Genomic DNA, 16,666 nt, shown 5'->3' with positions numbered 1-16,666 from the left:
CTCAGTTTTAATAAACCACTTACTAATAAAAGCAGAATAATAAATACAAGCAAGCAAATGTCAGAGCAGAAAAATAAAAGTTTAAAAAATTTGAATGTTAAATAATACTGTCGTGTGTGTGTGTGTGTGTGTGTGTGGGTGCGTGTGTGTGTGTGTGTGTGTGTGTGTGTGCGTGTGTGTGGTGCACAAGTCTGCTGACAGCCACTGTGTCGGTGCCAGTGTTGCTCTCACAGTGTTGAGGAGCTGTGTGCGAAGTCTTGGAGGATGTTTGAGGTGTAGACTGAGCTTGGAGGGCTACCGAATACTGACTCGGTGATGGGGGAGCCGGTGTCGGACTCCCCGGAACACACCGAGTCTCTGAAGGGGGAGGGAGGAGACAAAGCAAGAGATTCCTCCAGAGTTGGCTTACTTTGAGTTAAATCCTCGCTGTCCCCGTAATCCCCCTCCCCCTCCTCCTTGGCATCGTAAATGTAGCTGTGCAAGAGGTCCAGCTCCTCGTCCTCAGGCCTCTCCTCTTCAAACACCCTCACTCGTGGGGCGGAAAGAAGCCGAGAGGGCGTCAGGCTCAGAGGCTCGTTGGCAGGGATTGCCTCTCTGGCAGTGTGGTCGTTCAGTGCAGGGACATGGGAACTATGTGTGTCCACCAAAGAGCCCTGGAAGTGCTCTGCCGTGCAGCCCGCCGAGCGAGAGGGCAAGTAAGAGGCTGGCTTGTCGAAATCCGACTGCAGCCCGGGCATCTGTTCAGAGCACGCCTGAGTCCAGAGGGGGCGCTGTGCATCGCCCTCATCGTCGTCCTCCACTAGGTTGTACAGATTCTTAGTGCTGGGGGTTTGTTGGGGAAGATGGGGGTCTGTGCCAAGGTCGCAGGTGGAGGAGGGCTCACAACTGTGGGGGTCGGGGGTGTTAGTTAGGGGCCTGATGACCGCCGTCTGATTCAAGCCGGCTTCCTGTTTCCTCACATGCACAGACAGTCTGTGCCACACATTCCCCCCCCTCGGAGGGTGTCTTGGACCTGATTCAGACCATGACACAGACTTGCCATTAGAACTATGAACGAGATAAAGACCCAAGTTACTAACACAGAAAACCGGGAAGTGGAGGCAGAAAAAAAAAAAAAACAACAACAACATCAACATCATCAGGAAAGTGACACAATTGAGCAGCAGCATTTCAACATTTCTGACGCATGTTAAAATACTTTGAAACAACATGACTCGACATTAACAGCTTTGCTGAGGGGTTTACTCATCGGCCTCCATGAGCAGTACAATTATTAGCTTCACAAACACTGATTCATAATGTGCTGCTGACAGCATTATGATCTTCCAATGGCTTCATACTTCACAGGAATTATAGGAGACAGGTCGCTCAATTATTTGGCATTGGTTGGCTATTATACGTAAAATGGGTTGCATGCATTGCTTAAAGGTGCCTAAAGTGGCCTGCGGACGACACAGAGTTTTGTGCAGAATGAGCGAGGACTGGCTCTAATGTGATTACTGAGGGAAGGTGGTGAGGGGAGGGTTTTCATGCTGAGAAAAGTTAAATGTGGGGTTAATTTGGGCTAAACCGATAAGCAGCAGGGTCTCTGAGCTCTTTGTAGGAGGGCTGCAGTGTCAAAAATATTTTTGTCATTGACAGTTCAGGGGTGACGAGATCACAGAGGCAAGTGATACCTTTAATTCAACGGAGGCTGTCGCCAACCAGGCTTTGTTTGTTGCTGAATACAAAACATCTCTGGGGAATTCAAAGCAATACTGTACCTGCAACATTTTACTCTCCAATCAAGCCAAATAAAAGAACATCCTCATAGAATAAACAACTTATTTATTGAGATCTCATTGTGGTCTGGGTTAATTTACCTGGTGGCTGGTATCAGGTTCACCCCTGGTTGTATGCATTAATATAATACATGCCAATAGCTCAGTTGACAGTGCAGCTCTCCAGGAGCAGAGTGAACGGACCCCCTCTCGTGCCAAAACATGTGCCAGCCTCAACATTTTAGGAGAGGGCGCCTCAGTACAGGAGGTTACTGGGTTAGAAGATTTGATGGGCTGCATAGCAAGGGTAGGAGACGACACTTAAACATGTTTGGAACACTCTCATTTCTGCCCCACTCCTTACTTTAGTCCTGTCCATGCTGCCACTGCTGTGAATCTCAAAAACGTTATATGCAATTTTTACATTTATTTCAGATGTGGGAAATCTCCACTTGTCCATCGATGTGTCAAGTGAATTCAGTAAATGTTATTGCTAATATCTCATTCTCAGGGGGAGGGGGATGTTCCATAATAACTTGAGTTTATTGCATCTAAAACAATGGATCTGTTCATTTTAACTTGGACTGGGATACTGGGAATCAAAAACTTAAAATTGGACCACTGACAAAATGCTTAAACACTCAACATTTCTTGAAATAAAAATACATGATTAACCCGTGTCATTTCTTTCTTTGACAATTTGAGTGCTTAGCCATCTTATCATCTGGAATCCACCCAATCATTCCAGCAAAGATTCCAGAGTTGAACTGAGAATGATGAACAACAGGAAAAACAAGTACTCACTTGGCGTTGCCAGATACAGGCTTCTTCCGGCGGAACATGTTGAGGAAGCTGTTGCTCCCACACTGAGCGGCAGATTTCCCATCTCCAACATGCATTCGCACCACGTCAGATGTGGTGAAGGCGCTTCGGACATTCCTCTCAGGTTTGGCAATGATAATGTACATCTTGGGTGTGAACATGCACCCCAGGGCCACTGTGACGCTGAGGCTGACAGAGAAGGACGTGGTAATAATTTTGTAGTTGGAGCCAAAGTAGATCGGCACAAAGGCCAGCCAGATAATGCAGGTAGTGTACATGGTGAAGGCAATGTATTTAGCCTCGTTAAAATTGGCCGGGACGTTCCGCGTTTTGAAGGCATAGTAGGTGCAGCTCATGATTAGCAGGCCGTTGTAGCCCAGGGGCGCCACCATGCCTACGTTGCTAGTATTACAGATGAGGTAGACCTCACGTATGCTTGGGTAGGACTTGATGGGCTCAGGAGGCTCCAAGATGATGAGGGTGATCTCCAACGTTAGCTGCACGCTGATTAGCATAAAGGCAATAATCATCTGGGCCCAGGCGCTCATAAAACGAGGTTTCCTGGTGCAAATCTTCTTCTTGCTGCCAGCCAGAATACGAGCGATGCGGTTAGTCTTGGTCACCAGGGCAGAGTAGCACATAGCCGACGAAAGGCCCACCAGGAGCCGCTGCAAGTAGCAGGAAGCCACTGTGGGACGAGCGATTAAGGTGAAAGGACAGATATAGCCGAGAAAAATGCCTGCTAAGATGATGTAACAGAGTTCTCTGCTGGAGGACTTAACCACAGGCGTGTCACGGTACTGGATGAACACAAAAGTTACAAAGGAGGTGATCAGGATGCCCACGCAGGAGAAAGCCACCGCAACCATCGATTCCACATCTGCCCAGTCAAGGTACTTCAAAGGCAGAGGCTGGCAGCCTGGAAAAAGAGGGGAAAGATTGGTAGGGATTTTAGTGGTACTTTTACCTGAATTAAAATAAATGAGTCTGGAAGTGAGAATGAAGACAGCAAAGCAGAGACATGAGATGGTTCCATAACTGGGGATATAGAATCGCCACTCCACCCCAAGTTTCGTGTAATATTGAATTTACATAGACTAACATTTCCTTCTTCAGCAAAGTTTCCCCTTAAAGACTGATACAGTAGCTGCTAAGTGTCAACATCATTGTGCTTTTCCAAGCTGTTGAGTGTAATGATCGTTAATCTTCCAATGTGAAACCGTACAGCATACACATGGTGGAGTGCAACAGTTGCAGCTCTTATGAATATGAATATATTCAGCCACTTATTGCCAGCATCACCTGGTCCAACAGCCAAAATTTGGCCAAGAAACATTGTTTGTCTGACCTGAGCAAAAAGGAGCAGGCCCCGGCACAAGATGTCGTTCAACAACTTTCAGGGTCTGTCAACAAGTATTTGTCCAAACCTTATCGCTCTGAGGAGTTTTAGTATTTTAAGAAAAAATTACTAACTGAACTGAAACTAACAATTTTCTTTCTTGCTTATAGAAAGATCACCACAACAAAACGAAGAGGAGACAAAGTGCACGACTTCTGACCGCTCCTCCCCCCCGACGGAATAGAACCAATCCAACAATAACCCAAGTAAGCACATCAATGACAAGACAAGCTGTTATTCATAATTGAAAAATGACTGGATCAGTTGGATGGACTTTATTTCACATATAGTTAATTAGATAGCTGCACTAACCTTGGTTGAGAGGTTGTTTAACCAGCATTGTTTTATACAACAAATGTCATTTTGTTTTTCAGATTTGGGACATGGAAATAAATATTTGAGCAGAAGACAACAGAAAAACCCCAAAAAAACAGAAAAAGAGAAAAGCTTCTCAATTGTGAACCTGAGACAAGACCCTCCGCCCCTCCTCCACCAAAGAAAAGGAGAATATTTACTGTATAAAAAAAATAAAAAATGTCAAAAACATCCAAATACTGCTGCATGAACATGAGTCTTGTTCAAGTCCAATATGTAACAACGACCCAAAATGTGACAACAACCTGAATTGTTATAAAATATACCATAATAAAACTGATGATACTGATGATTGGAGAAATAGATTACAGATAAAAGAAGATAGAAGACTATAAATGACTTGGGCACCAGCAATCATACATACATACCATAAACTGTACATAGATCAGTGACATGCAGTCAGGGTAGGCAATGCCGACTCGAGGCTGAATTGAAATGAATGAATTCATTTTGATTATTTGTTTTAATTATAATATAATAATACATTTTTCAATTTCCGGTAGCTCACAGTACCTAAAGGTTTGAAAGTATTAGCACATGACTCAAGACCGCTATTTACTGGTGTGACAGAGAGTCACTCACTTCTGCACTGTCTTACTGTGAAGGCCACACCCTCTCCTGAAGGAGGAGTGGATGTGTGTCATTTTTTTAAATGTGTTTATGCAGAGTAGTAGTCTCCCCATTAGGGAGATCCCTAACGCGTCATTAACATGCGTCCAGGAGTTTCGAGTTATGTCGCTGATATCTGCCGTCTGTCGGGGTCCCCCTACTGGAAACTAGCCAGTGACTACTCGGAAAGGGCCCCGTGAGGGGGATTTTCGATGCACTGTCGTTGCAGCGTCTAAAGCAGTTACATTATTTTGTCATTGAAATTGACTAATGTCAGCCGTTCCGCGGGGACCCCTTTAGCTCGGGGCCCTAGGCAATTGCCTGTGTTGCCTAGCTCGTTGTGACGCCTCTGTGCATAAGTGAACTTTATGAAGCTGTAATCCATAAAGTTGTCATAATAATAATGACACAGACACGTGTTAAATTGATGATTCCTTTACTCATGGAAGGGTGTGTATGTATGAATGTATGGAGTATAGAGTCTTCTCAGGAATCGATTTGCCTGTGCCGTCATTCACTTCTCATTTTCACATTGCCCGTGCAGACAAGTGGGCATGTGTGTCAACTCATGTCATGATGCACTAGTTGCACTCTTGTCATCTGGCATGCAGAGGGAGTTTGTGAAGCTGGGAGCAAACTGACATCCCCAGACTTCCCCGACTTAACACCTCATAAATGACATGCTTCTGCTAATAGCATTACAGAAACTTCACGGAAAAACCCACGCCTGTGTGCTAAATCCTAATATGTCAAATTATAGAAAATCTGAAATTTTAAAATAGGCCAACTTTTCTCCCTTTGTATAACCACATTTCTTTCCCATACAGAAGTGAAACAGTATTGGAAAGAATCATCCACAACAGAATCCTTGCTATCTTCATTTGACCAACCAGTTCAGCTTAAGGAGGCATCTCTGTTTTGTGCATTTCACTTTACCATCATGGTAAGTTTGCATGCATTATGTGCATGATTCAACATAAATAGTTGACACAAGCCTCAAATCTATCATTCTTGACTGTCACATAAAATGGTAATCCTGCCCTAAATGAGAAAATGAGTAATTGTATGGACGGATATGACCTAACTTGATGAGCAGGATTTTTCAAGTCGCTCTTTTAGTATTTCCCAAATGTAATGAGAGCAAATGGAGAATTTCTTCCTCGACAGACTGACGAAATGTATCCCCAAGCTTCTCATGGAGGTAATAGGATTTCACACCTGGGAACTGAGAGCTCTTCTTGACTTTGTAAAATCTCCATCAAAACAACCACCAGGTCATTACAAAGCAAAGAGCAGAGGAGAGGGAGGTGGTGTAGTGGAGTGTAGAGTGTAAAGTAGAAACTGACTGTTGAGGTATGAGTAGCCAAATCCTTGGGGAGGGTGACTTTTAGGGAAGCATAAAGTATTGTAACTGTTAGCCAACCTCAGTTTTGGGAACAAGCAGAAGGTACAGTAGGATAACTGACAGCAAATACATGAAATGGCTGGGACCAGAGGAACTGAAAAGGGAATATGAGTGACAGTTGTTCACAAAAACAACAAAAAAACACATTTTGTCTCCCCTACCTGCCAGGTCGTCGTCGGGCCACCATCCCAGCTCACATGCCTTGCAGGTGAATTCATCCTGGACTATTTCATTATCTTTGCATGTGGTGCAAATCCAGCAGCAGCTCACCTCGCCCTTCCTAATCACCTGCATGCAGAATAGCCACATATTGACAATGCAGGGTTAACAACGTTTCAGTAACCTGCTACAACACTGAACAAACCAAGACAACATCACAAAATCTCCATCAGTAATCACCATCGAGGGGATATCAAAGACGAGGGCATGTTTATGGAGTTTTTCCTCTCGAGTCGCAGACAAAGTGTTTGGATATCAAGGCCAGCTGCTTTCACATTCAGCGCCCAAAGTAGCTGTTGCCCGCACTGTGATATGTAAAGCAGGGTGATAAGTGGGGCAGGAAACAAAGCAGATCGAGGGGGGAGCGGGATGAGGCAGGAGACGGGATGCACCCTCCCTCAGGGAAAATCATTGTGTAGCCAGACTGAAAACAATTGGCCCCAGATGAAGGAAATCTATGTGTTTACTTAAACTGGGGTTCAGTGCATGAATATATTGCTGGTCTTTTCCACATCCAGGTATGTTGAAGTTCACAATTGAGCAAGTTTCTTACATCTCACGTACAGTTACATACTGCTCAGAGTGAAAAGAAAAAAAAGAGAGATACTGTATATTACTCTGACAACTATGATTACACTGAGTAAAACTATATTTGAATGTATTATTTCACAAAATTGTAACTGATTAAAAGTTATCTGAACGTTGGACAGGGTAACTTATGATATCTTAGGTGTTGGATGATGGCTCAATAAAATAATCAGATAATTAAGCAAGTTAGCCCCATCATAGGTCAAAAGGTTAATGTGAAATCTTTTGTCATATATGCCTCCCTCATTGATGAACCGTTACTTGCATACAGACTTACACCGATTATATCAGCAAAATAAAATCAAACTCCACAGATCAACTCTGTGTTGGTTTTCTCGACTTTCAGACTAAGTGATCACTCTGACATTGATTTCATTCCCCACCTTTATCTGTCCTTTAGAGCAGGGCTCACTGCAGACAGAGCGAACCATGTCACTGCTGTTCACCCAGAGCTTGTTGTCATCCATGTTCAGGATGCCCTCATGCCAGGATCCCACGTTCAAGTAATCATAGTGATCGTCACCCACATTTTGAAGATTCATGATGTCATACCTTGACGTAAAGAGGGAAAAGATGAATGACCACGATGAGTGTGAGTAAGGATATCAAACAGGAAAGACAGAAGAAAAAAAATACTTGATGTGGAAGAGAACAGTGCAGAAGGGACCAACAGATCAATAACAGGGGAGGAGTGGGGTGAAGAGGAATAGCGAGGAAGAAAGTGACAGGTACTTTAAGGATGACAATTCTTCAGCCGAGCAGCCGTTCTTTGCATTCAGACTGAACAATATCATACAATCCTAATAGAGGACATGCCAGTGCACACAGTGGGCAGATTTCCATACTGGATACAGGATGTGCATTTACCTAACCTCCAGCTGACGGAGGAATGACACGGCTGTGTTTTCTGACTGTCAAATGTTGTCTAATAAACTGTGGAGAGATGAAAGTGGCTGCCACTGTGGACAATTCACCCAATCTGTTCCAGTCCAACCTAATTACATCCTTTCGTGCTCAACACTGGTGCACACATGCGCACATTTGCACACAAGCTAATGAGGCAGGAGAAGCGAGAAATCCACAGTTTATAATGAAGTTGATGATATTCAATCTCCTTTTCCCATTTCCATTTCTTTTCCCCCCTCACACTCTTACAGATCTCCTCAGTGCCTTACCTGCCCGGGGTGTCTCCGTTTTTATCAAAATAAATCTCCTCCCCTGAGACTCCTCTGAAGGACGTGTTGAGCAGGTAGTCCAGCAGCTTGCTCCCATCAATAGGGTCCATGGCTTCGCATAGCCCTGTCTGACCTGGACACAACTCCTTGTGCATATCATGGAGGCCATGAGCCATGGCATAGATGGCATTGATGACAAAGCCCATCTTACTATCCTGAACATAGCTTTCATGCATGCTCTCATTTCCTGTCAGAAGGGGAAAGAAGAGGACGTCAGCAATTGGACAAATTATAGGTGAATGTCTCTCACACTCTTTGGTGTGTTGTGCTTAAAGAGAAGTTATGCTCTCTGACTAAGAGGTGACATTTGTACCAGACACTGAAAACAGAGACAATAAACACAACTCTTCAGAGCAGAAACATTTCCGTACAGGTACGGACATATTTAATACCTGAGTCAAAGACAGATGTGGATAAATTCAGAGATTGTGTGCATACTTCAGTCCTCTAAAGGCACTGTCCCACAGTTAAAGCTCAGTTTGGGATAAAAACAAATCAAGTCAATGTATGTTTCCCTCTATAGACAGTGCATTTAAAAAAAACTGACATTCTGTGTGAAATCAACATGCACATACAGTAGGCAAATAAAGAGTGCGACCTGCCTCCATTTATCTTTCTCATGTGTTTCAATATAGGTAAGAGTGTGAGCAGGGAGAGCCATTCTTTTGTGCATTTTTTTGGTGTAGTCTTTTCCTCTTTACACAGTACAAACAAGCCCAGTGCCTAACATCAAAGTTTGATTGATGCAATTCTCTTGAAAGATGAGATTCTAAGACAGGACAAAAGAAAAAAAACACCAAACCTTTTACTGAAATTATAGGCCGGGTTATTTTGCAAAGTGCATCAGTCAAACTCTTCCTGTCCTGCAGCAGTCAAACGTGTAAACAGTGCATGTGACATTCATTCAGCCAAAAACCACTGTCACAGCAGTGGCTCGAAAGATGAACTTACCACCTTGAAGGTCTTTTGAATATAAAAAGGTTTGTAAAGATGTGGTACAAAGTAGAGAAGCACAGTGACCAAGCTGCTCTGAGATGCTTAAAGTCATCACAAACCACCAATGGATTTTATTTATCATTCGGTTAAAAGCATGCTGAGAAATTTATTTTCTTCAATTTGAGTCTGGTGCTTTTAAAGATTTAGGTTTGTGATTAAAATGTTAACAAGAACACAATTTACCGTGATCACCTTTTGTGAGCAAAGGGAGAGGGGATCCAGGGAGGAAAATAAAGGGGTGAAAAATGTTTTTGTTATTATTCATGAGTTTCGCACTTGGAATTTAACCCTCTATCTAGAGTAGTGTTTCTGAGAGCACTACATGAAAAAAACATGTAATGTTCTCAAGCAACGACAAAAAAAGAAAAGAAAAAAAAAAAGCATTTTTACCGTCGTCACTTACCAGAACAGACTTTTTTGTAGTTCTTGTTTTCCTGTGGATGTCCTGGGAGGCGGCACTGGAAGCGGTACTGCCAGAATTCGGAGAACCAGGGGTTTCTTGTGTTGGCATCCAGGCGTAGCTTTAGGTAATAGTCATCAAAGGATTTGACCATCGCTGACTGCAGCTTCATGGTGATTCCTCCTTCTGCTTCCTGCTCAAAACCCTCCACCACCTCAGACCGGTCTGCCCATCCATCACTGCAGGAATAGGAGAGGATAACGAGGGGGAACACATTACAGTATAATGATCCCAGGAGAAACGGCAAAAGATTTGTGGAGGAATAAGCTAGTGTCATGTTAATGAGAGGTGCTGTATGACAGTGCTTGTGCTTGTCACCGTCCTGGGTCTTTTATACTAAAGTGATGTATATCATAAATAATAGCTTACTGTTAATTCAGATGGACAAGCTCATGAAAATGCACGCAAGAGATGCTTTGCTTACATGCTTTAAGGAATGTAAACAATAAATGTTAGAAGAATAGATTCCTTACATCAAAAGTAGCTCTTTTTTTGCCTTTGCATACACTCCTCTGTACAAGCGAAAAACAAATCTATAACACAATCTGGCTCCACAGAATCGCCATTATTACTGTCCACAATTGCAGCTTCAAGCGGTGAAGCTGCTCTCTGCGGAGACCAAAGGCTCAGCTTCAGCTCATTACTTAGTTCCTTGTTAAAGGTTTATTAAAAGACCACAACAAAATTCAGAACATTACAATGTGCCCATAGGAGGTTGCAGAGCTATTAACACAGCTTGTGCAGAGCCAGCTCAGTATTGAGGTGACTGTAACAGCCTGAGCCAGTGGATGACTGAGCTGAAGACTCACTGATCTCTCCTGCGGTGGAATTGGTGAAGTGACATGAACTTGATTGATGCAACTGCTTAGCCAAGGTGAAAAAAAAACTAAACAACAGCATGTAGCTTTGGGTTATTTATAATAGCAACATTCACTATCACTATTCACTATCACTAGACTGTACTAAAGTATAGTAGTTTGCTTTTTCTTGTATGCAGATCAGTTACTTAATGGGCCAATTGGAAGCGAGAAGTCTTTTCAGTTAAGGACCCAACTTGTAAAATCAGCAGGGCTCAAAATTGTGACAAGTTGGTCTTGATTTAGAATACCTGATAATTAATTTTCATTAAAATGCAGACCGAAAGCAGGAGCCTAATCTCTTTAAAGAAAGCAAATTTGATGACAAACCTACATTGGAGTACAAATACAAACTCAATTAAGTATGATTTCACCACAAACATGGAGACTACAGCCTTTACTTTGGAACTGTGTTAAATTAGCATGAGAACACTGCTTGGTGGCTTATCTCAAGTCCGGTGCAGCAGTTCTCAGTTTAAGAGGATGGAAATCTCAACAATTGTGCCTCAACAGTAATTGTAAGCTTAACTCAATCCCTTCCGCCGGCTTGTTTGTTTTCTTGTGGGACTTTAAGAAGAATGGAAACACCAATGACAGGGGGACACTGAAAAACAAATTACAAGGTAAACAGCTCTGCTTTGAGCTCCAGTGATCTATATCTCAGCACGTCAGCGTTTTCGGCTGTATTCCCCTGTCTCACTCTTTAATGTGAACTCCCAGCTCCTGTCTTGAAATACCTGTGCTATTGACAGCTACACACTACGCACCAATTAGGTAGGACTCACCACGGTACCAATTACCTCGCACACATAGGACGTTCGGGGTGATGGATGAGGATGTGTGCATGTCCATGTGTGTGCCGCTCAAAGTCTTTGACCTTTTTTCCCTCATTTACCACCAGTCAAGAAAAAGCAGAATCAAACCCATTGTGGGACTGTAAGGAAGACTCGTGGACTGGTTGTTGGAGCTGCTCGTATTAAAGGGTGTCTAGTCCTATATATACTGAGCAACATGAGACAGGTAGTGCTCATAAACCATCCTGACACCAAAGACCTCATCTCCCAGAAACCGTAAAGGAAGACTGATGTCTGACCCCCTGAGACTGTCCTCCACCGTACACGAAGCATGGTTGAATTTTGACATGTACAACCTTTACATGTCAAACTTGTGTGACTGCAACGAATCCTCCATAAGACATCAGTCCACCTAAGCAATGGCAAGGTATGTATGAACCCATCGTGATGGAGCGAGAGGAGCCTTTCATATGCATTCCTCCATAAGAAGTAATTACACAGACAAATCTCATTTTAAATATAACTCATTGTATTAGCTGAACCAGGCAGAGTCCTTAAAGCGTCATGAGAAAGATTAATTTGGTTCTGAATCTGTTTATGTAGCCGTGAAATAAATTTACTAGTTACAGAACCGTGACAAGAAATCGATCCAATAAGTATTTAAATTCGATATATGTCAGGATGGGGCAGCACAGCAGTGGAGTGGTTAGCAATTCCTCTTCACAGCAAGAACATTTAGTCCATGGTTAGCATCCTCTCTGTGCAGGATTTGCATATTTTTCCTGGGCTGGCATGTGTGGGTGTGGTCCAAGCACTCTGGTTTACAAACTAATTTAAGTGAATTGGTGACCAAGTCTGAGTGCAAAAGCAACTGAAACATGTTCAAGTCTGGTAACACTAGTCCCAGAGCAATGTTGTAAGGAATCTGAGCACCAAAGAGTTTAATGCTTAATTTTCCCATCCAAGCCTTTTCCCTAATAGGTTTTTTTGAGTAGGATAAGACTACTTTACAACCACCTTTGCCTCAGAGGAAGGGCTGACACAAACAAAAACAAAGGCGAAGTGTTCTGAGCTTTCAAAGTAATCAGTGATGCTCTTGTTCGGGAAAGGACACTTCAAAACAAATCGACAAATAAACAGCGTCGCTCTGAATTTGAGCTTCCCCTCAGCAGGCGAGAGTTTTCAGCTGCTCTCTGTGTCTCTCTCACTTTAATGGAGGCTCCCGGTTCCTACCTGTGCTATTGACAGCTACACACCAATTAAGTATGACTCACTGCGGCACCAATTACCACAAACACGCAGGATGTTCTGGGCGGAGGATGAAGACATGCGCGTGTTCCTATATGTCAGGTCAAAGTCTCGGAACTTTCTGTCCACAACTACCACCAATCAGGAAAAAAGGAGACATTCAAACAGAATACAGTGAAAATGAATAAAGGGTACTTTGAAGCCATTCTGTTGGATTCGGTACAATCCCGGAATCCTACACATGCTGAGAAGCACGAGACAGACAGTGCATGTTATTCACAAACTGTTGAGGTATCTTCTTTATCTTCAATATAGTAACTTATTACATTTGTCATCGTGAGAAACATGCTCGGTATACTGTTGAAATGTTGATTTTCACAGTGTTATAGCTGATAAACTGTATCAATTGAGTGAAATGCATTCATTACTACCACATGCAAAACATATTGTTTCAGGCCAGAGCACTGTTGGAAAAGTAAAATAATTACAATGATGTACAAAACATGCTCTAACTTTTGGTATTTGTTGTGAAACTTTTTCTGCCCATTATATCTCAGAAATGTTTTCCTTTTCGCCTAATTGAGTTAAAAGTGTGGGACACGTGAATATCATTGGTCGTCGTCTAATTCAATGACTCTGAGTGAATAACTGTCTCTGTGCTTCGTTTACTTCAGTCTCAGCACATACCATACAGAAAGACAAACACACGCTCATGAATTTGATGATTTGTTTATGTATGTGGCATGTATATATTATCCTTGCATTTACCTGTGAGAGTAACTGCATTTAATGTGGTTTATGCATTTTTCCGAACAGTGTTTTCAGATAAAGAGAGAGATGCGGCATGAGGAAGGGAGCTGTTCGACAGCCTGCATGAATAATGCACGACGCACTGAAGACATGCTTGACTGTATCTCACAGTGGAGTTTGTGATGAAGTAAAATGACAATCTCTGTTCTCGTCCTCCTCTCTCATGATAGCGCTGCCTGGCACAACTCCAAACAGCTCATCAGAACGTCGGGCCACCACGGGGACCAGTAATTGGACAAAATCTGATTTAATGTCACCTCAATGTTCTGTGGCTTCACACTGCATATTGCATAATCTCTGCCAGATATACCAGAAGAACACCTGTTTTGGGAGGGAGGAGGGGGGGGTTAAAAAGTCACTGCTCATCAGCTGTGCTCCTACATGTGCAGAAGTAGTCGATATAAAGTGATGCAGAATTGAAAAGATTCATTTCAATATCATTTAAACACAAAGTACGCCAGTGTCATATTAACACCTGAGCATTTTTGTGATTTTGTTCTCATAACAGGAATATTCATGCGTTTTAGTGACATTACGTCACATTACTTCCATATTTATTTATGAGGGAAAACTCAAACATTGACCTGCAGTGAAAGGAAACTCTAGCTTCTAATCAGTGCAGTGTTTGTATGCAGCATACATGCAAAGTAATGCATTACTTTAACAATACTACTGCTAATAGTCAGAGTTGTTTTAAGCTGTTAACCTTTTCCCAAATCAGGTGCTGCGTCAGGTGTGGCTCCATAACTCTGTCCCGGGTCGATAGAATGCAACCCAATACTGCGTATCAAATCTCTTGCAGTTACAAATGACATAATTTATAATACAAATATAATCCAAAAGTACAAGGTACAAGGTACAAGTGAAAATAACATTTCTGACATTAATATTGCGAGGCGTTCATGGTTGCCCTGCGACACATGTATGAAGCCAGCAATGGACTGTCGGCGTTCTCATTATGTTTGCTTTACTTTGAAGCTTCAAAGTATGAGTTCCCTCTCATAGCAATGGTTTCATGTTCGGTTTTCTCTGTATTCCTGCGTTCTTTTTCTGGTGTATTCCTTGTGTGTCCATGGGCACCTTCTTCTTGAAAACTATAGAGAGCTGATTTCCAAATAAACTAGTTAATCTTAATTTGTAACTCGCTTTAGTAACTATTTTCACTAACTTGCCATCCACATCAAGACCCACATTTAAACCAATCATTTATTTATCTAAACTCCATCAGAATGAGTCACTGCTTCATAGTGCTAACTAATTTTGATTTACCTTTTAATCATGAACCTTTCAAACACAGGCAATGAATCGTTTAAATCAGTATTTATTTCTCTAATTGAAGCCAGCAGGCTGCCGTTGCTGCCTTGCCATATGCTTAGTAATAGGATGTGCGTATCTGGAGGATTTATTTAGACTTGATGATGTGTGGCATTGTTTAGAGGAGCACAGCATGTCAACAGCTGGATAATTCATAGACTTGTATACGACAGTGAGTAGGCTGAGAGCTCCCCCCGACTCTGCCGGATGATCTAGTTCCAGTTTGATAGCACATTTGTATATTTATGAAGCCATGAATTAATTGGCAGGGCAGAGATTTAATCACATGCGCTGTTTCCCCTGGAGGGTGAATGAGAAGAGTTACTTTAAAAAGAGGAAGAGAAGCATAGGGGAGTCAAGAGTTTCCTAATTGCTCTGTGCAAATGTTAAAATAAAAGTTCAGGTAGTTAATGAAAAAAAAAACTTTTACTCTGTCTGTCATTCACAGACCATTATAATCTCGACAGGAGTAATTACAGAAATTAAACCAACTTGAAAATAACATGCATTTAATAGATTACATTTAAACCAGAAAACTCATTCGTCAATCCTCACTGAGAAAACTCATCAGTATATAAATGCTGATGATGCAACAGACAAAATTACAAAATCATAGCACCAACAAGTGGCCGAGCATGCTAACTACAGTGTTTCTGGTATTGCTCTTTGCACAGTGATCATTATCAAAATATTTTATCATTATATGAAAAAAATGATTGTTCTCATGTAAAAACTGCCTAAACCCCTCGACACAAGCAGGCCCTTCCCAGACTCATCAATAAAACATTCCTCATGAACCACAGTAACATAATGAATGTCCCATTTAAGAGAGTATCTTTTAAAGTGTATTGTCACTCTCAAAATATTCTCTTTAACTCTCGCACACATCTTCCATTTCCTCCCATCTTTTTTCTGTCTGAGGAAAAAACCTTTCAAATCTGGTACATACACTTAAATATACATAAATGTTTGTTTTAATTTTAAATATTGGTTGTGAATGAATCTCAATGAACGACTAAAAAGGGACTGCCTATTTCTCTGGGGTATACATGCTCGTTTTTAAAATATTGCCAAGCTTTAACATATTGTTTCATCATTCGACCTTCCATTCGGCAAGTGCACATATTTGAAGACTCACAAATTTCCTCCTGTCCGGTGGGAGTGCCAGAATATTTCTTTCATATCTGCGGCTTCTTTGGGGCAAATAGAACACTGTACTGTAGAATAGTGGGACTCTGTACTGTGTAAGCAATCTTTTACAGAAATCCAGAGAGAAATATTTTCTTTTCAGCGAGAGGTAGTAAAATGTCTGTAAGTTACATTTAGACAGAGTTCTGGATCTGTTAATGGCAAATAGAGAAGGTGATGTATGTCTTAAAAGTGAAAGCATGTTAAGAGATGATTGTGGGGTTCCATTCATTGTGTATATAATATAGGTATTAGGGGGTTATTTATACTTTAACTGTGCGCTATTTCCACTTTTTCTTACATGTTTAGTAGGCTGGACGTTATGCCTCAACTGAATTACGATGATGGTTAAAGAGGATCTGACTAACCTAAATGTATATCTGCAATGAATTTTGTGAGAATGGCAACATATAAACATGAACAAATTCTTATTTCCACTCACGTTTGTGTTGTTTTCTAAGTATGGCGAATGTCTTTTCTGCAGACAGGACATAAGGTTAAAGAAAAGCATATGTACGGCGTATCTTAAATTCTCTTTTATCTGTAATTTCAAAATAACATTTCCATTATAGAATAGTTCTAGAGAA

At 41.8% G+C, this 16,666-nt stretch overlaps 1 protein-coding gene across 1 annotated transcript in view; it reads right to left on the bottom strand.

The window, feature by feature from the left end:
* Positions 1-227: 227 nt before the first annotated feature.
* Positions 228-16,666, bottom strand: part of grm1a (glutamate receptor, metabotropic 1a) — a gene marked incomplete at both ends in the record, with an annotated part of 33,845 nt that continues 17,406 nt past the window's right edge. Inside the window, 6 exons of the mRNA XM_080513725.1 lie at positions 228-1,047; positions 2,565-3,501; positions 6,532-6,658; positions 7,561-7,729; positions 8,353-8,599; positions 9,812-10,047. Coding sequence (XP_080369851.1) covers positions 228-1,047; positions 2,565-3,501; positions 6,532-6,658; positions 7,561-7,729; positions 8,353-8,599; positions 9,812-10,047 — 2,536 coding nt within the window. The remainder of the gene's footprint in view (positions 1,048-2,564; positions 3,502-6,531; positions 6,659-7,560; positions 7,730-8,352; positions 8,600-9,811; positions 10,048-16,666) is intronic.

This window comes from Blennius ocellaris, assembly GCF_963422515.1.
Source record: "Blennius ocellaris genome assembly, chromosome: 18".
In the NCBI taxonomy this organism is placed as follows: domain Eukaryota; kingdom Metazoa; phylum Chordata; class Actinopteri; order Blenniiformes; family Blenniidae; genus Blennius; species Blennius ocellaris.
This window is presented reverse-complemented; position numbering and strand designations above follow the sequence as displayed.